Source organism: Hippocampus zosterae, chromosome 1 (genome assembly GCF_025434085.1).
Source record: "Hippocampus zosterae strain Florida chromosome 1, ASM2543408v3, whole genome shotgun sequence".
Lineage (NCBI taxonomy): Eukaryota > Metazoa > Chordata > Actinopteri > Syngnathiformes > Syngnathidae > Hippocampus > Hippocampus zosterae.
In genome coordinates, this window is record NC_067451.1 from 36,342,662 (window position 1) to 36,363,079 (window position 20,418).

The 20,418-nt window shown below is 43.7% G+C and overlaps 1 protein-coding gene across 2 annotated transcripts; it reads left to right on the top strand.

Annotated features, from left to right (window-relative positions):
* Positions 1-1,184: 1,184 nt before the first annotated feature.
* LOC127596501 (protocadherin-10-like) lies at positions 1,185-17,882 on the top strand. Of its 2 annotated transcripts, XM_052059116.1 has the most exons (5): positions 1,190-4,553; positions 5,181-5,239; positions 5,479-5,585; positions 13,646-13,803; positions 16,758-17,882. In XM_052059116.1, the coding sequence occupies exons 1-5, from the start codon at positions 2,037-2,039 to the stop codon at positions 16,809-16,811; spliced, it is 2,895 nt and encodes a 964-aa protein (XP_051915076.1). In that variant the 5' UTR covers positions 1,190-2,036; the 3' UTR covers positions 16,812-17,882. The 2 variants fall into 2 exon arrangements, with proteins under 2 accessions (XP_051915087.1, XP_051915076.1); XM_052059127.1 differs by lacking the exons at positions 5,181-5,239; positions 5,479-5,585; positions 13,646-13,803; positions 16,758-17,882 and having other exon boundaries at positions 1,185-4,388; positions 4,454-4,553.
* The last annotated feature ends 2,536 nt before the right edge of the window (positions 17,883-20,418 follow it).

The window sequence follows — 20,418 nt, forward strand, 5'->3', positions numbered from 1 at the left end:
GTGCACTGAGTGCCCCATAATTTCAAGCACTCCTCAAAACGCACCTGTTCTGCTCTCCTTTCATCAGCAAGCCATTGTTTCACTCCTACTTTTTTATTCCTGTATCGAATTCGAATGTTTTACTCACTATCCCCGCCCACCCCCCACTGTGTTTTAATCTCTAATGTGTCTCTGGGAGCATTTTAAAAGTGTTCTAGCAAAATTATATTATTATTATTTTTATTATTGCAAGAGATAAGACATTTTGGAATGCTTCAAGATCAAAAGTCATTGTATCTTTTTTCATGTCCATTGCATATTGGGACGGTAACATTGATTTTGTTTATCTATGTGTTTCATCATTCCAGTGGTCATGGTGCAATATGATGAAATCTAGTTTCAGTATCAGCTGCTGGAAGGGACGTTTACGACAAAGATATTTCAGGGCCAAGTCTTGCACATTTGGAAATGAATAGTTGGCTGCTCCTGCCTCTGACACACAGTGAGCAGGACTATCTTTGTCAAAGAGTTCATCGGACAGAAAACGAAGACAGTTATTTCGTACTACATGCAGTACATCGGCAATCAGTCCTCTGTACCTCTGTCCATTGACAGATATATTTAGCTTGAAAGAGGGCTTTAATGGGGGCATTCCTTTTTTTTCGCCCCAGAATTTGATTATGACAATGTGTTGCGCTTATACCACAGCCTGCCATAGGTTTGACATGGATGGATTGCCTCATCAGATTCAATGGCATTCTAAATCATGAATGGTCCGAAGTATTATTATGATTATTATTATGACTATTATTATTTTTTGGGCAGCCCGTGACCCAGTGGTTAGCACGTCAATCTGAAAGTGCAGAGGTTGTGGGTTCGATCCCGGCTCCGGGCTGCCTGTGTGGAGTTTGCATGTTCTCCACGTGCCTGCGTGGATTTTCTCCGGGCACTCTGGTTTCCTCCCACATTCCGAAAACATGCATGGCAGGCTGATTGAACACTCTAAATTGTCCCTAGGCGTGAGTGTGAGTACAGATGGTTGTTTGTCTCCGTGTGCCCTGTGATTGACTGTCAACCGGTTCAGGGTGTCCCCTGCCAACTGCCGGAAGACAACTGGGATAGGCTCCAGCACCCCACCCCACCCGCGACCCTTGTGAGGATAAAGCGTATTGGAAAATGGAAGGATGGATATTATTATCATCACCATCATAATCAACATGATTGTTTCTGCATAAAATGTCCAAGACAGATGTTGAAAAATGTTACAAAATAGTTGACGTCATTCTGGACCATATCCGTGACTTTTGGCCAATTCTTTTATTCTTCGCGGATTTAAAGGCGCGCCACAGTTGGATGTTGTTAGACGCAGGAGAAGGACGAGGGCGGGGCTATCGTGGGAGATCAAAACAAACCAACAAATCAGGAGAGTTCTCTGGGTGATTTACAACCGCAGCGGCCAGGAGGGAGGCGCGATGGGTGCGTGCGTGTTTCCTTTTGCGCGTCAAGGGTGGGAGCGAGTATTGAGTGAACAGCAGGACAGAGAGGATAGCAAAGAGAAGGCATTGAGGGAGCAGAGTGCCAAGAAGAAACATGGAGCCAAAATACTAAGAGGACAAATTAGCGACACATCATCCGTACATCGCGCCCTTGAGGGAAATAACTCACTTTTACTGTTCTTCAGTGGATTATGATAATAATAATATATATATATATATATTTTTTTTTTTAACCCAGCCAATTTTCTGCCATCGCTCATCCTACTGGAATGCGCACTGTAACCGTTCCAGGACGCATTTGAAAAGCAACTAGGAAAGATGAACTGCGTTCTATTTATTTATGTATTTATTTTGTCCCAATTTTAAAGACATTACTGGGAAGTGGAAAGATTTATCCGGGTGCCTTACACATTTCTAGAAAGTGTTGTAGATTTTACTCACCTTTTCCGCTTGACTAATGGAAAGTAACATTTTATCCACCTAAAGAGGCTACTAAGGTTTGCTGTATTTTCCTCAAGTGCACTTTTTTTTGTTTGTTGTTATTATTGTACCCCTACGGCGATGATTGTGCTTTTGATTGCCCTGTGCATCGCGGACGGGGTGCTCGCCCAAATCCGCTACTCGGTGCCGGAGGAGGCGGACCATGGCACCTTGGTGGGAAATATCGCCGAGGATTTGGGATTGGACCTTACCAAACTGGCATCACGCCATTTCCAAGTCGTGCCCGGCTCTCGGACACCTCACTTGGAAGTAAACGTGGAGAACGGCGTCCTGTTTGTAAACGAAAAAATCGACCGGGAGCGGATATGCAAGCAGAGCGCGAGCTGTCAGCTCAACATGGAAGTGTTTCTGGAGAACCCTTTGGAGCTTTTTCGAGTTGAGATAGAAGTGGTGGACATTAACGACAACCCACCCAGCTTCCCCGAGACGGACATAACGGTGGAAATCTCCGAAAGCGCAACTCCCGGTACGCGCTTCCCGCTGGAGAGCGCGTTCGATCAGGACGTAGGCACCAATTCTTTACGCACGTATGATATCACCTCGAACAACTACTTTTACCTGGACGTGCAGACCCAAACAGACGGCAACAAATTCGCCGAGCTGGTGCTGGAGAAGCCGCTGGACAGAGAGCAGCAGGCGGCTCACAGGTACGTGCTGACCGCGGTGGACGGCGGCCAGCCTCCCCGGACCGGCACCGCGCTGCTGGTGGTCAAAGTGCTGGACTCGAACGACAACGTGCCCGTATTTGAGCAGCCCGTGTACGCAGTAACGCTTTCGGAGAACGCGCCCGCGGGTACGCTGGTCATCCAATTGAACGCCACTGACACGGACGAGGGACTCAATGGCGAGATTGCCTATTCTTTTAGTAACCACATCTCCGGCCGCGTAAAAGACATTTTCAGCATAGACCAGCGAGCAGGTCGCATCGAGGTGCGCGGGGAAGTGGATTTTGAGGAGAGCAGCCTGTATCAGATTTTTGTCCAAGCCAAGGACAAGGGGCCGAACGCCGTGCCGGCTCATTGCAAGGTCCTCGTCACCGTCACGGACGCGAATGACAACGCACCCGAGATCACCTTCAGCACTGTTACGGAGTCGGTGAGTGAAAAGGCGGCCCCCGGCACCGTCATCGCTCTGCTAAGTGTGACAGACTTGGACGCTGAAGAGAATGGACAAATGGACGTGGAAATCCTTGGCGAGGTCCCCTTCAAATTGAAGTCATCATTTAGGAATTATTTCACCATTGTGACTGATGGCTCGTTGGACAGGGAGAAGGCAGACTCCTATTCGGTGACTGTGGTTGCAAGGGATAAAGGCTCCCCTTCTCTTGCCACCAGCAAGTCCATTCGAGTCCAAGTGTCGGATGAGAATGACAATGCCCCTGCGTTCACAAAAGCCATATATGATGTATACGTGACGGAGAATAATGTGCCAGGGGCGTATATACACGCAGTGACCGCTCTGGATCCTGACGTCGGGCAGAATGCGCTCATCAGCTATTCCATATTAGAGTGTGAGATCCAGGCCATGTCAGTCAAAACCTACGTGTCAATCAATGAGGAGACAGGGTACTTATATGCACTGAGGTCCTTTGACTATGAACAACTGAAGGATTTCACATTTGTTGCGCAGGCAAAAGACGCCGGCGCCACGGAGCTCTCCGCGAATGCCACCGTCAAAGTTATCATTGTGGATCAGAATGACAATGCCCCCCTAGTCTTAGCCCCCATGGGGAAGAACGGCACAGCGAAGGAGCCTCTGCCCCGCTCGGCTGAGCCCGGCTACTTGGTGACGCGCATTGTGGCGATGGACGCAGACGACGGAGAGAATGCCAGGCTGTCGTACAGCATCCAGAGGGGCAACGAGAATGGAATGTTCAGGATGGATTGGAGGACAGGTGAACTCCGGACAGCGAGGCGGGTGTCAGCTAAACGAGACCCTCATCAGTCGTACGACTTGCTGATTGAGGTGAGAGACCACGGTCAGCCTCCGCTGTCCTCCAGCGCCAGCGTCCTCGTGGTGCTGGCGGACGGTGTGGCCGAGGGCCGCGGCCCTGCGGACAGAGGAGGTGCTGCTGCCAAAGCCAAGGAAAGTAGCCTGGACCTCACGGTCATCCTCATCATCGCCTTAGGCTCCGTCTCCTTTATATTCCTCCTGGTCATGATTGTGCTGGCCGTGCGTTGCCAAAAGGAAAAAAAGCTCAACATTTACACCTGCCTGACCAGCGACTGCTGCCTGGGCCGCAGCTCCTGTTGCTCGCGGCGAGGCCGGGCCCATCAAAAAAAGCTGAGCAAGTCAGATATCATGTTGGTGCAAAGTGCTGTGAATGTCACAGGGGCAGGCACAGCTCAAGTCCCTGTGGAGGAATCAGGGAGCTTTGGCTCGCACCATCCAAATCAGAACTATTGTTATCAGGTATGTCTGACTCCTGAGTCTGCCAAAACCGACCTCATGTTCCTAAAGCCGTGTAGTCCGTCTAGGAGCACAGACAGCGAGCGCAACCCATGTGGAGCCATAGTGACAGGGTATGCAGACCAGCAGCCTGACATCATATCGAATGGCAGTCTATTATCAAATGAGGTAAGAAACCCTCTCGTGGCCTTGGCGTGTTGCTCTCCTTCCCTCGCGAGACCCGCGGCATGTTTACTGTGAAAGCCTGATCCATTAATAGGATCCCCCTTCGAGCCTGTCTGCCTGACTTCATCCTACCCGTTCCCCATCATATTATGTCCCCTACGTTAAGCGCTTTTCTTCAATTCGGCCTCACGCAGCTGCTCTGCGGTATCAATACATTCGTTGTCGCGTCGACTCAAAAATGTTCAAAGGGATTTTCGTTCAAGCATTATTCAGGGTGCGTTCATGCTGTTGTGAAAATGTAACTAAAAGGGGCACGGACGGCACATTTCGACGTGTTGAACAGATACTGGCTCACTCGGACGTTTCCAGATTGAAGATTGACTTACACTGGCTCAACACATGTCTTAGCGTTTTTGTATGCCGCTTTATCCTGGCAAAAGGAGGAAAAACTCTTTCGCCGTGTCGCACAACCACACTTTCCTCATTCCGAATGATTTATGTGTATCGTGGCTGCATGTAGTTCATAGCATGAGCTCACCGTGTTGCTTTTAAGTCTTTTTCCCCATTGCTTTTCAGTTAATGCTATTTTGGAAGGATACACATAATCTTTACCTTTTTTTTTTTTTTCAGAACAAACACCAGCGAGCAGAGCTAAGCTACATGGTGGACAGGCCAAGACGTGTAAATAGGTAAATTTGGAGGAAAACATCCTGAATGTAGCCTTGTTTTTCTGTTGCTCACTGTATATAACATGCGGTTTTAATGAACCGCTTACCGGTATCTACGCTCTTCCATCGCTGATAACTCTGATTACTGCAGTGGCACTCTGCATGATGAGATGGGATCAGATAGATTGTCCCTGTGCTGTTTAGATACATTATGTTAATGGGAAAACCACAAAGTGAATTAACCCTCTGTCTGGTTCCAGCTCGGCATTCCAAGAGGCAGATCTGGTCAGCTCTAAAGACAGTGGCCATGGAGACAGCGAGCAAGGAGATAGTGACCACGATGCCATGAATCGAGGCCTTTCCGCTGGTAGGAAAAGATTTACTCTTCTCTGATTTTGTTTGGTAGAAAGATTCACCGACATCTTTTGTAAAACAGAGATTTCGCTGCTTTCTCATGGACCGCAGTTGACATTTTATTGATGAGCATGTGGCTTCTATTCATAGCGGATCCAGGGGCATTTTCTGTTCCGAGTTGCTTCTAATCAGAGAGAAAGGTGGTAATTGTGGCCACCATCATGTGGCACTTCTCAGTCCATCCAACAATCCTTCTTTGTTTGAAGGGTTCCCCGCATTTAGACATTTGCTGCAGTGGCTCATGATTTTCATTTATTTATTTACATTCTCGACGGAAAAAAATCAAGGAGAACATTAAAAATAGTGGAGCTTGATTACACACATGTAACTTAGGACATCCTTTGCATGTTCACGATCAACGTGGGAAATGGAGTGCAATGTCAGGTGGTTATGAATTATTCGTATTTGTTCTTTTTTTTTCTCACCATTCTGCAAATAAATGTTCATGGCGAGGTGAGTGAACGGGGCAAAGAACAGCGCAATTCTTTTTGGTGCTCATGAACATAATGAAGCACGTGAAGGATTTTTTACCCTAGGGCGCTTAAAAGAAAGATTTTGATTGATTTCTCAGTGAATGACACATACTGTGCATTCTAATGGCAACATTCAAACATTTGGCATATAAGACACTGCAGTATTTTTTCCAATCCAGTTAAAGTTGTTTTTTTTAGGTCGGCGCCACTATTTTTTTTATCTTTATTTTATTATTATTTTTTTTCCCCCTAAAGGCATGTTGACTTAATGTTGGTGTTTGTAAATACGCAGCAAAGTTAATGATGAGCCTGCTCCCTGTGAGCTCAATCACTCGGTGCTGGAGACTACTCCACTGGATGTGACGTGCCTTTTAATGAGGCTGCGTCAAATGCACCGAGTAGTGAGCCCTTGCAAACAAATCAGTTGCTTCAGTCGTTCATTAAGTTAGTAATGTGGTCCTGGTAGCTTTACCCTCCAAATGCACTCAGTGGGTAGTTTCCACAAATACACTCTGACACAGTGGCTGTCTTTTTTTTTAAAATGTTTCTAAAGGAAACCATTTGGGCTTTGTTTTTGGGTTCGATTATGAATATTGCTACTGAGACAATTAAATTCCCTTCATGGGATGAATAACATATCTATCTTGCTGTCTAGCTAGCCAGCTAGCTAGCCATCGATCTGTCCATCCATCCATCCATCCGTCCAATTTTTACAAAAGGCCGAACAGAGTCATGAATGGCGTTGGGATGCTTTATTTGGCGCTAGGCTTTCTTTGATTGTGCGCCCCATGCGGATGGAGGCTCTCACCATTTCTGGAATGCTCCATGTCATTGCTGTGCCAAAGTGCAGCTTTCTCGGCACTTACGCCATCAGCCCAGGATGCCAAAAATGCTTTACATACACTTCAGCGTCAGAAAGCGCTGCCAAGACTGTGTTGACTATCAGTTCACAGATCAGACTCTCTCTCTCTCTCTCTCTTTCTGTGCGTTTTAAACCAATGCCATTTATATTTAATTTAAGCCGCAGCAGCTGCTGCTTGTAGCTGGACGTGTCCTGTTTTTCCTGTGTCTTCGCATTTTGAATGCCAGCACCTTCTGTTGTACAAACAAGGAGCTCAGCAATACATATTTGTAAACATGTCCATCAAAACAAGAACAGGAATTAATAGACTACGTTTGGCAGTCTTTTGCAAATCGGTCAACCTCTTATCAAACATGATGAGTCTAAACAGAGAATCTCTTCACTCTCTGCTAGTTTTGATACCATCAAAAAGTCCTCGGTTGAAGAATAATTTGGTCTTTCTTTCAGCTGTAAACATTACGTGCCTAATAGGAAATGATTAGTCTTTCGTTATCAAAATAAGTACCAAGCAGTCATCACACAAAAGCCACATGTTGTATTCAATGTTTTTTAATGTAATCATTTATTAAAAATAGTTGTACAAAAGTGTCACTATGTTATTGTGAATGTGAAAAGCAGAAGCCAGAATAATAGAGTCTTTGATAAAGGTCTAACTATGTGTGCCGTGCAAAAAATAGGTTACAATTTGCACATTTTCTGTGCATCTCCAAAGAACATTTGGGCTGCCTTGCAGCGTGAAGCATGACATTTTTCCACAACACTTTGGTCAGAATGTCTTTTACCCAGGTTTGTCATATGCACTGGACTACTCCAACGTAGACATTATTGGTGTGGGAAATTCAATACTTTGTTGAAGAAGTCAGTTTAGTGGCTTTGAACAGTTTTTTTTTACTGTACTATAAATCTCTGCTTGATTCTGAAAATTGATAGCCCCGCAGTTTCTCTGAATTAAAAAAAAGTCCACACCATGTTTTCTTTAATATCTTGTTCATTTTTACATGTCATGCCACTAAAAGTGGATCAAGTGAGACATGACAAAATATGGAATGCAATGCCATTGTGATTTAAATAAGAACTTTGAATGATTTTGGTTATTATCAAGAAAACATTTGGATAATGTCTCATCTTATCTTAAAGTCCACTATTATGAGCTGTTTTTCGTTTTTATTTTCATTGATAAATCAGTCCACAAAAATGGACCTTTAGTTGTGCCAGGCATTTCAAAAGAACAGGAAACTGAAGAAACAAGAGCGGGCTCTCAATTCTTTTCATGGCTGTGTGCGTGTGTGTGTGTGTGTAATAATTGCAAAAAATGACACGTAGCGAAATACATTTTTTGACTATTGTCTTTCCTTTTTTCCATTTCTATTTTTAAAGGAGAACTCAAGCCAAACATTTTCTTCATACTTTTTTGGGGGGGGTGAACCTAAATTGCACTAAATAATTCATTCATCCATTCATCTTCCGTACCGCTTGATCCTCACTAGGGTCGCGTGGTGTGCTGGAGCCCATCCCAGCCGTCTCCGGGCAGTAGGCGGGGGACACCCTGAATCGGTTGCCAGCCAATCGCAGGGCACACAGAAACAAACAACCATTCGCACTCACACTCACACCTAGGGACAATTTAGAGTGTTCAATCAGCCTGCCACGCATGTTTTTGGAATGTGGGAGGAAAGCGGAGCACCCGGAGAAAACCCACGCAGGCCCGGGGAGAACATGCAAACTCCACACAGGGAGGCCGGAGCTGGAATCGAACCCGGTACCTCTGCACTGTGAAGCCGACGTGCTAACCACTTGGCTACCGGGCCGCCCTGCACTAAATCAATATTAATGAAAATTCTGTGTTTAGACGAGTGGGGGCACATAGAACCTATTACTGTAAACATAATTTGAGATTTTATTCTAATTTGACATTTGTTGTATTGAACAGCGACAGTCACCTACACTTTGACTGTGTAGTCAATGCACAATTCGTTTTGTTTTATTTTATCCGATGCACACTGTAGGAATCGCATAGAACCCATGTACACAAAAGATTTGTTTTCATCTGGTGTGTATGACAATAAGTCAAGATACTTCTGCGCTTTATATGATATTAGAAACAAACACATGATCTGCCAGTTTGCTGGAGCGAGGCCAAATTACAAACAAATCACAAATGCGTGTACGTACATGATGAAAACTCGATGCAGATATATCAGGAGGTTGAGATGGCTGCTTTGTGAGCTTGAAGTCAGCTTTGCCTACAGCGCTAAACAAATATTGTAGCCCATGACTCAGGTCAAAACAATATGTCGAAGCATTTTACCTAAAGTGTGATTGTAACATGAACAATGATCAATTGTTCATGCTGTTCATTTACTATTTTGTTCATTTACTATCAATGAACAAAATACAAAGCAATGCAGTAACAATGATAATCGTTTTTAAATTGATGTCAAGATGATGGTAATTTGCTTGCATTCCCGACCCAAATAAGAAGCTGTTTTAAGAGGTTGGAAGGTTTACTTTAATTGATTTCTGACTTTTCACGGAGGTTCGGTGAGTTGGATGATAAATTTCGTGTCAAAATTGTGATTCGTCTTCAAAATAGTAAATGCCGAACCTCACAGAAATAGAATAGTTCTGTTTAACCCTTTTCGGGACAGCGGTTACTAAATCTTATCATGTGATCAGGTTACAGGTTTTCATTATTGGTGCATGAAAGGGTCAAAGCGCTCAACTAAATGTCTTCTAACCAGACAGGATGATGCAATTGTAACTTGCAACAACTCCTGCTAACAAAATTTTTTTTATTTGTAATTACCTTCAAAAATAAAATGAAAATCAGCATGCAAAAAAGCCAGAAGCTACAAATCCATTCCATCCATCCATGATCCAAAGCACTTATCCTCATGGGGGTCACGGGCATGCTGCAGTCTACTCTAAAAATCGGAATTGTGTGTGAGTATTTATAATTTGAAGCTGATTTTATCAAATGTGTCCAGCATATGGGTGTGAATAGTACTGACATTGATCTCCTGAGTTAAGGATCAACGAAGTACACTGTTCAATTAAAGTTCTCCTCATGAACCATTGGAACCCACAGTACCGTTGGAGGGGACAATGATGTCTGTCTTCAGAGAGCCAACTTCCAATTTTGGCATCAAGTTTCCAGTCCTGCCATCATACACATCCAGCAGCTAGATCGTTAAAGCATATCAACGTCGACAATGATGAAATTCAATCAAGGCACTTATCTACTTTTTACAACCGCCCAAACTATCCTCCCGAACTTAACTCCCATCTTTCTCTCTCTCTCGCTCTCTTTCTCCCTCTCTGCCACGGCGAATTCCTCTTTAGCGCTGCAGCCCACGCTATCACTGTGGTAGCAGCTCACTGATCAGTAATTCATTTTTGCGACCTCTGCACATCAATTACCAAATGAAGGTTATTATCGGGGCTTTGCTTTTGCCCCACAATGGGAACCATACGGAACGCTAAGATAGAAGAAATGAGGCTCAGCACGCCCCCTTTCTACTGCCTTTCCATTAGTCGTACCGTGTGGGAAACATGTCGACACAATACATTCTCATTCCGTGCAGAATCACCAGCTAGATGCTATTGTTGGCAGCCAGTGCTTCATAGCTGTCTGCCGCCGAGAAAATAGTTGCACAAATTATTTAATTCTGAGATAAAAATAGTTGCGGAACTATTTAATTCTGATTTAAGGGCATCACCCAAAACTTTTCTTCATTTTTCAAGCACTGCAGCAATAATGGTTTCATCCTCCTGATTCGTTCCTAGCTGTCTGGTGTGCCTTTTTCAATTCCAAAATGTCAAAAAAATATCAAGGCTTTATCTAGCTCTGTGTGTGAATGTGGGGAGGAGTGCGTGTGTGTGTGTGTATATGTGTGTGTGTGTGTGTATGTGTGTGTGTCTGCGCACCCATGCTCATATTACTGTGTACCCTTCTTTAAGTGAGTATAAATGAGACAGAGCCTGCTCCCATTTGAGTTTAATGCGCTATCTATTTTAGTAATGGAGTTTGGTATGCGGCGATGGTTCGAAAAAGAATACGTTGCTTCCTTTATAAACGTTACTGCATAGCTCTCTCTCTCTCTCTCTCTCTCTCTCTCTCTCTCTCTCTCTCTCTCTCTCTCTCTCTCTCTCTCTCTCTCTCTCTGTAGTTCATTTAAATATATATCTGTATATATATATGGTGAGTTGTTTCCTCCCTGTGTAAGGCACTACATTAAAATGTAATGTGAAGTTGTATTTATGGCATGTTGGTTAATATTTAATAAGAAACCCTTCTTGTTAGGAGCCTGGGCACTTTTCCAAGCTGTTAGTGACGGCAAGCCAAATTAATCCTCTTTGTAACAAAGCAAATTCCCCCTTTGCTGACCGCCACTGACACACATAAGACAAAACACACGCACACACATAAACACGCACACACATGCACACGCAAACACACACGCACACACACACACACACACACACACACACACACACACACACACACACACACACACACACACGCACACACACACACACGCTTACTAGGATGGCAGCGATTTTAGCCTAATCAGACCGTGTTCAGGGGGGGATTAGCTGCAGATAGCTTGAACTGTACAGTTCAGATTTTTGCTATAAACTGGGACTCAGACACAAATACAAACCAAGCGGATTTAGGTTTCAGGAAAAAAAAACCTGCATACACAGGTTCATATGCAGTCATGAAAACAATTTTGTATCTACCTCTATTAAATGCAATGGAACTCAGAGTGTTTTAAACTCACAGTCAACCTTCCATTCAAGACGATTGCGCGGAAAACATAATAGTGAGTGATTTGCTTTGTCTGGGCTGCTTATTAAGTTGTTGTTTTTGCTTATGCGCACGTGCACGCACACACACGCACACACACACACACACACACACACAAATATAAAATTCAGACGAGGGGACCACATCCACCCGGCCCGCAGACGCTGACTAGTCCTCACAGTGCCCATGAAGTCAAAGTCAAATGTAAAATGTTGTGCTTTTATTTGGAGAGGTCTGCTCTTTATGTGCACGCGTGGACAGGCAACGTAGCGAGCAAGAGCTACGACTTGTGCCTGATGTGTTTCCAATTTAGCATCTTTTTTGCTGTATTTTGCAACCGCTATGACCGCGCAAGAAACAACTTGCCAAAAACAGACAGAGGAGAAATGACAACAGTGGTCTAAATGCTAGCAACCTTCTCATTTTCTGCACAGTGCAACGGAAAAGGACCAAGAAGGTTTGCCCTACTAATTCTCGACAAAAAAACTAGTTTCAAAAAACGTGTGAATTGAGTGCATTAAAAGTCATTACCGTATCATTGTCAAATATATACCTGCTTCACTATGGGGCGGCACGGTGCTCCACTGGTCACAGTGCAGAGGTACGGGGTTTGATTCCGGCTCTGGCCTTCCTGTGTGGAGTTTGCATGTTCTTCCCGGACCTTCGTGGGTTTTCCCCGGGTACTCCGATTTCTTCCCAAATTTCAAAAACATGCTTGGCAGGCTGATTGAACACTCTAAATTGTCCATAGGTGTGAGTGTGAGTGTGGATGGTTGTTCGCAGATCGGAAAATGGACCCCGGATACAAGCAGCCGAAATTAGTTTTCTCCGCAGGGTGTCCGGGCTCTCTCTCCCTTAGAGATAAGATGAGAGGCTCGGTCATCCGGGAGGGGCCCAGAGTCGAGCCGCTTCTCCTCCACGTCCAGAGGAGCCAGATGAGGGAGCTCGGGCATCTGATTAGGATGCCTCCCTGGTGAGGTGTTCCGGGCATGTCCCACTGGCAGGAGCCCACAGGGATGACCCAGGAGACGCTGCAGAGACTATGGCTCCTGGCTGGCCTGGGAACGCCTCGGGAACAAGTAACTGGGGAGAGGGAAGTGTGGAGTCCGGATGAGCGGTAGAAAATGGATGGATGAATAATGTAGACAAATTTGAAGTTACCATCTTAGCTTGGCCCTCGGCAAGCGTTACGGCCTATCATGTGGCTCCTTTGAGAAATGATTTGCCCGCTTCGGTGTATGCTGTGTGTTGCATGGGCGTGTATGTTTGTGTGCATTGAATTGTTTTGGGCATACATATTTAATTCACATTTATTGTAAATGCCAATAGAATAAAATATACTGGTGCATACAGCTATTTATTTTAGTTCTGCATTCCGCAATTTTGCACTCTTGCAATACTTTGATGTCTCTTTCATCATCAGAGTCACACTCTAGACGCATCCACAATTGGTAGTTAAAAGCATCCAAGCCTTGCTCCACCGCACGAGTATGAGTGTTTGAGCTATTCGATTGCTGTCACTGCTGTTTCCACCCGCTTGTTTCCCTGTCGGGGTTTATGTTATTGTTATAATCTATTAAAAAGGAGTAAATACTCAGTTGAACCTCGTTATTTGAACAACTGTCGAGTGCACACAGTGTGCATGCAGCTCTTTTTCAAATTAATGTGTGGGTGTTGTCTCTGAAGGTTTCACATTTATTGTGCGGCTGGCTTTGATCAGAATGATGGGGAAATCGAAAGCCCTCGTGTGAAGAATCAAAGAGCACCATCTGGAAAAGTACCAGCTCGATGACGTTTAATTCCTCGCTCACACTCCTTCTAACCCAAGACCTAAAATTGGCGTGTTTTTCTTGCCATTCCTTCTGCAGGCGCTGATCTGTTCTCTAACTGCACAGAGGAGTGCAAGGCTCTAGGCCACTCGGATCGCTGCTGGATGCCGAGTTTCTTGCCCGCAGATGGGCGTCAGGGCCCAGATTACCGCAGCAATCTCCATGTGCCGGGTATGGACTCAGTTCCGGACACAGAGGTACTTCAAAGAGCTGAGCAAATAGCCGATAAGTCATTCTTCACCTTTGGCAAGGGGAGCCCAATCAGTCACCATTACAAATATGTCCACCATCACCTTCTCCACAACCACTGCCATCAAGGCACTCGAGAGGAAAGAGTTGGAAGAATTTCTGCCTACCTCCAAATCACCTTATACCTCACTCAGTGTATAGAAGTGAGTATCCTAGTTTTCTGTGGCACGAGTGTCTGCCCTACATTCTCTGATTTGGCCACCCAATTAGGGGAAAGGAGAATCATTCAAATTCAATTTTCTCCCTGAATTGGCCGGTGGAAAGAAGCGTGAAATTAATTTCAGATTTGACCCGTGTTCTGGCTTCTTGTCAAAGTGTTAAACTAACTCTTCCCTCTTCCTTAAAGCATCTCCCGCTGTAATGATGTCATCCTCCCTCACCTTTCCAACACATCCTACATACATTATAGACTGAAAGGCTGCGATAGTCTTTTTAAAACTAAATCGACCGCCGTCTCGTATGGCAAAATGGCTGTCGACGTTCACTCTTTCAGCAAGACATACAAGAAAAATTGCTGCTTAAAAAAGTGTTGAAGAATCTCATTGTCATTCAGCGGTCGTCTCTGGAGCTGGGGGAGAGCGGGGAGGGAGGGGGTTGTGATTTAAAAAAAACATCTGAAGCTGATTGAGGGGAGGGAACAAAAAAAGGTTGGGCAAATGGCACATTTCCTATGGAATTGCTGTTTCGAAACTGTCATTCAAAGGCCACAAAGAGATACAGCCTCAATCACTGCAATTTGGTGATAATGCTTAATTATAATTTCGTCTAGCAGTGACTGAAGAGCCTCCCTCCCTCTCCCACCCCCCACCCCCTTCATCAGTAGACACAGCTCGCTGGAATTATCAAACTGTCAGAACCCCACCGCTTTCTCAGCGCTATCGTTTAAAACTACAGCATGCATTTAAGAACAGCAGGGAAAATGTTTTCTTCTTTCCTTTTAATTAATGCTGCAGCCACGATCCATACCTTCCCTACCATTTTTCATCCGTGATCACAGCTTCGTCATAAAATAAATAAATAAATCACTAACTTTTTTTTTCAACCATGTGATGGCTGCTGGTGATAAGCGCACAAAGTGAACCGTTATCTATTCACAGTTCACTTATGACCTAGTCCTGTTTTTTTTTCTGTGGCACCAATCCTCAGCCGTTCATGGAAAAAGACACATCTTTACTTATTTTTGTGCTCTCTCTATGACGTCCTATGATGTCACAAGATACAATACAATATAATACAATACAATACAATACAATACATGCTGATTTATATAGCCCTTTCACAACAGCGGCAGATGTAATAAAGCGCTTAACAAAACAGTTAACATATACAAAAGTCCTGGCTAATCAATGAATCGTAATAAGTGTCACTGATGCATTGTTACAGAGATACATCTCAACCTAGGGGGTGCTATGTGTAGCCTGGGTTGGTTGTGGAATTATGGAGAATCTTTGCGGCATGTTTTCGAAATCGAATCATCTGTAAACCATTTGGTTTAAGAGTAACGTCGGAACTTAAATGCTATAGCTACGAGTACGTTATGGGGTAGGGGGGGGGCGTCCTTTTTAGTTTTTTTTGCTATTTGTGGCAAAGCGTAGTCGCTACCTCTCATGAATAAGGACGGTTTATTGTATTTGGCTTGCCATAAACTAGGGGGAACTGCAAGCTGGTTACGATCCAAGTTATGATCTGGTTTTATGAATGCTTTTGCGTCGTAACATGACCTGAACTAAAGATGGATGGAAACTATGCTGTGATTCCAGTGGAAATCCTTTGCAATTTATCCACACCATCTGTTGCACAAATATGAAATCTGCAACTAATTATTAACATTATTAACATTTTAACAGCTCCCGCCCCCACCCAATACAATTGTTAGAACAACACTTACTGAATACTTGAATGTGAAACAATGATGAGATTAAGAGGCTAGAATAAAATGCCATGTGCTGAAAATAAAATGATCACATTGGCAAACAGCAACAAGCTATAAGGAACGAACAGAAAATAGGATAGCAAGACAGAGAGATTAGTGCAAACATTGTCCGGGTCTTGACTTGCATGCCCCATAATCAGATGTAGATTTCTCCTTTTCCAATTGTTGACATGTCCGTTTTATGCAAGCTGCCTTTATCGCCACATTTCTCACTAACACTGCTACTCACTACCCTCTCAAACTAGATCACGGAAGCCCTTATGCAAATGAGTGCGGTGGTGGCAGAGTGGGTGGTTGGCGTGGTTAAAAGGCAACAGCAGTTGTTGCTGAAGTGGGGATGGGGGTGGGGAGGGAGGCAACAAGAGTAGTGGAGGAAACGATAGAACGATGAGAACAAGAGAATGAATCCCTCTAATCTGATCAAGTCAGTGATACGCAGACTCTTTTGCCCCGGGAGATGCAGGCCTGGCCCTGGTTTTGGGTAAAGCTGAGGGTCGGATGATAGCCAGAGCTCGCAGATTGACGCTATGAAAACTCAGACAACATGGAGTGGAGGGGGTGGAAGAATGAAAGGGGGAGGGACAGAAAGACTTGTTCAACTTTGTTTGAGTCCGACCGCATTCTTTTGTTGACGCCCTCAATAAATTGGCCGTGCAATAGTCACCAGACGGCACCCCCCCTTGCTGACGCTATTCACATCACGTGGTTGCCCACTTATTATCCATGAACCATTTCACAAGAATTGAAATAGCCCAGCTGAGGATCGTGGAATGTGAGACATCCTCTCACTCATTTTGTTGCACGTGGCCCGTGTGAATGAGGCCATAACCCAGTCATTTTTTTCTTTCCTTTTTGTATTCCCCTCGTCTTCCTCAGACAAACTCAAATGCCACACCCCATCTCCACACCCCCACCTCGCACAACAGCACAAAGCTAACCAGAACTTGTGTTTTTCTTTGATTCTTCCAGAGAGGGAAAGGGTTTACTAGTTCTTTTCATATCGACATTCCGGAGACTGCATGAATTTGCACAATGATCCCCCAACAATCAAGATGATCCCGTCCCAGAAGAAAACACCCACACATACCCACAGAATGAGGATGGGTGACTAAATGACCCTCGTCCCCTTCGTCCACTGGAATTTATTGGAGAAAAGGCTTCAGGGGGGCCCCACCCTCTGGTTACAAAGACGCTGAGGAGGGGAGATGGCGTGGAACGAAAGGCTGCAGGCAGGTAGACGAATGGCCTTACCGGGAGCACCTCGTTGTCTCAGCAGGACTGAGAATTTGAAACTAAACAAAGGATGGACTGATAGCTCTGGCAGAGGGACGCCGATTCAACTTTGATCTATTTCTTTCACGTTTTTGTGTGAAACTGTTTACAGCACTAACGTAGATCTTGGAGAAAACTCAAAGCAGACATTAGCTGAAGGACAGCCACCACTGAGCCCTTTAGGCGATCGTATTCAGTCGCCAAACTGTACAGGAGGTTCCGTGTGCATTTCTAAATACGATGCCATTCTTTTCAAATTTACTGTTTTTGTGACAAGGCGTCTTTGTTCCAATCTGCTTCAACGTTGTCGACAAATGTTGGAGACAATTTTTTTTCATGTTTTTTTTTAAAATCCAATTCTTTCTTTTTCTTATTGTTATTGCTTTTTGTATTTCTTTGGGTTGGTTTTTCACCGGCTGAGTTGAAGCAAGGACCCTAAATAAGGATAAGTGACTTAGAAAATGGATGTATGTTTTTCACCACCACTTTTGTGGGCTTTGACAGTGTTCTTGAAGCATCGAGTAGTTTCTGTCACGAGTGACAAGTGTTTACTGTACTCTTTTAATAACATTCAAGCTCAATATAAAACTATATATATAAATCTGTATTTACTTGTTATGGAGGCGTGTTATCTGTTTCCTGGGTTGCCAATTCAGCTATGATTGTTTTGTTTATACTTTTTTTTTTAAGTGCCCCTGCTGAAGGCCTGTACATCTCAGAGAGCGACTGAATGGCCTTAGCAAATGTAAAACTTCTTTGACATGTTTCCTAACTTGTTTACCACGTTTAGGTATGATTAAAAAAATGTGTATTAAAAAAAAAGAGGTCATAGTTTAAAATTCATGGTAAATCTATGTCATTGTACTCCACAATTGAATAGTGATTTTTTTTAAAGTAACAGAGGAAGGATGCTCAATGTTTTCTACACAATGCAGTTGGATCCATGAACCACACTTCTCTTTTTATTACACGTCACAACCACAAGAACACCGATATGCCAACAATAAACTGAAAAATGATCAAAGAAAGGTCTTATGTAGTTTTTACTTGTCCGTGTTCATTGTTCAGAGTGAAGACCAAAATGCCTCATAATTTCACTCATTCCTCAATTATGAAAGCTCCTGCATTATGAAACAATAGATAGGCAGTTTCTCATGTTTTTTTTCGAATGTGTGTGTACACCCAAGATATGGAAAAAAAATCCAAAGCTTTAGATTCTACCCCTTAATTTTTTATGATATGCAATAGACCAAATCATTTTAAAAACCATAGAACCACAATCTTATGAGTGCACGATCTTATAATTTTCACCCAGATCCAAGTTGCCATCCCTGCGTAATGTCACAAGATAGGTATCAGGTGCTCCCTCGACACTCTGGAGGAGGAGGGCAACAGGAGGATGCTAACTAAGCTAAAAGCTATGATGGATGGTCCCTCCAGCCCGCTCTGAGAGCACTAGGTAGCTCCTTCAGCCAGAGACTGTTACACCCGCGCTGCAAGAAGGAGAGATACCGCCGCTCGTTCCTACCGACTGCTGTCAGGCTGCTGAATACAAAAATAAAAAAATAAATAATAATAATACTAATAATAATAATAATAATAATAATAATAATAATAATAATAATAATTAAATGATGTGGAAAACAATTGTAAATAGCACTGCGACTTATCCATTTTGTATTTATGTTGCACTCAACTCATTCAGTACCAGCCAATTCTAGACCAAGTCCAAGTTGAACTGTGTTTGTTTTTTTCTTCTTTCTTCTTTCTACCCAAAATCTTGCTGCTGTAGACTGTAAATTTCCCCACTGTGGGACAGATAAAGGATATCTTAAATCTTAATTTTAATCTTATCAGATTGTGTTTTGATTTTTTTTCCTGTTAACTATGATGTATTCAAATTGCGACAGGCGGAAGTAAATAAAAGTACGTATATGTATTTTTTTCCAGGCCTAGACAATTAATAAACTGAAGTTTGTGCACATTGTTGCCCTTATTTCAAGTCGAAAGACAATCATTGTTGATGACGAGTGATTTTCAGACGCTTAATCTGACTTCAAAATGAACGTTAGCGATTATTACACAAAACATATGATAATAAGCGTGACCTCAATACCTTCCGTCTGTTCCATTCCAAATCAAGAAAGAAAATCTGCTTTAGTGCCCTGCGCTGTCTCCTCTGTCATGTTGACACACTCCATAATCCTCTGATTCCTTTTTACAACAGTTGTGTGGATTTAGGGGCTCTTGTGTTTTTATCTGTCTCAAATGGTTGTTTGCCCTCCTAGATTATAGCATTAACAGATAGCGGTGAACTTAGCGTGTGTGCGATATCGCAAAGAAGCTCTAAGTCAAAGCTCAGCTACATGCTACCCAAGGGCACCAGGCATCCTCCCCAATGACCACATGAGTAGCCTGTTCTTAAACTACCTCACCGGTGATGCGACATTGTGATGAAATGCTCGTTTGATCATGTAAACTAAAAAAAAAAAAAATCACAATGATATTTATCTTTTACCTTACTTGTTAAATAAAAGTTAAGTCAAGTCAACAGTATTTATAGAGCACTTTCAAACAGCCATCACGGCATACAAAGTGCTGTACATGAAGCGATTTAACATACACAAACAGTATATGTTAAATATAATATATGTTAAATATTAAACAGTAAGACAATCGGTAATAAAGGGGGTAGAAAGCACCAAGCAGTAAAATCAAGAACAAATCTAAGTCATGCTGAGTCGAACGCCAAAGAATACAAGTGAGTTTTGAGGAGGGATTTAACGATGGGCAGCGAGGAGGCTTGCCGAATGTACAGTGGGAGGTCATTCAAAATATATACAGTATATATTTGACATGATTAGTCTCCGCGTAAACGATTATCATTACTTATCAATAACATATAAAAAGTTGCGATTGCCTGGGGAGCAGTCCAAGGTGGACGCCACTTGGGGTCTACTGAGATAGGCTCAACCAACCCCGATCACCCAAATGAGCATCAGCGCTATTGAAAATGGACGGGTTTTATGTATCCATCCATCCATCCATTTTCCGAACCGCTTAATCCTCGCTAAAGTCGCGGGGAGCCAATCGCAGGGCACACAGAGACGAACAACCATGCGCGCTCACACTCACAACTAGGGACAACAGGCTGACTGAAAAAGTATTCAGTCAGCCTGCCATGCATGTTTATGGAACGTGGGAGGAAACCAGAGCACCCGGAGAAAACTCACGCAGGCCCGGGGAGAACATGCAAACTCCACACGGGTAGGCCGGAGCTACAATTCGATGGAATTCTGCTCTGTGAAGTCGACGTGCTAACCACTGGACCACCGGGCCGCCCAGGTTTTATGTAGTT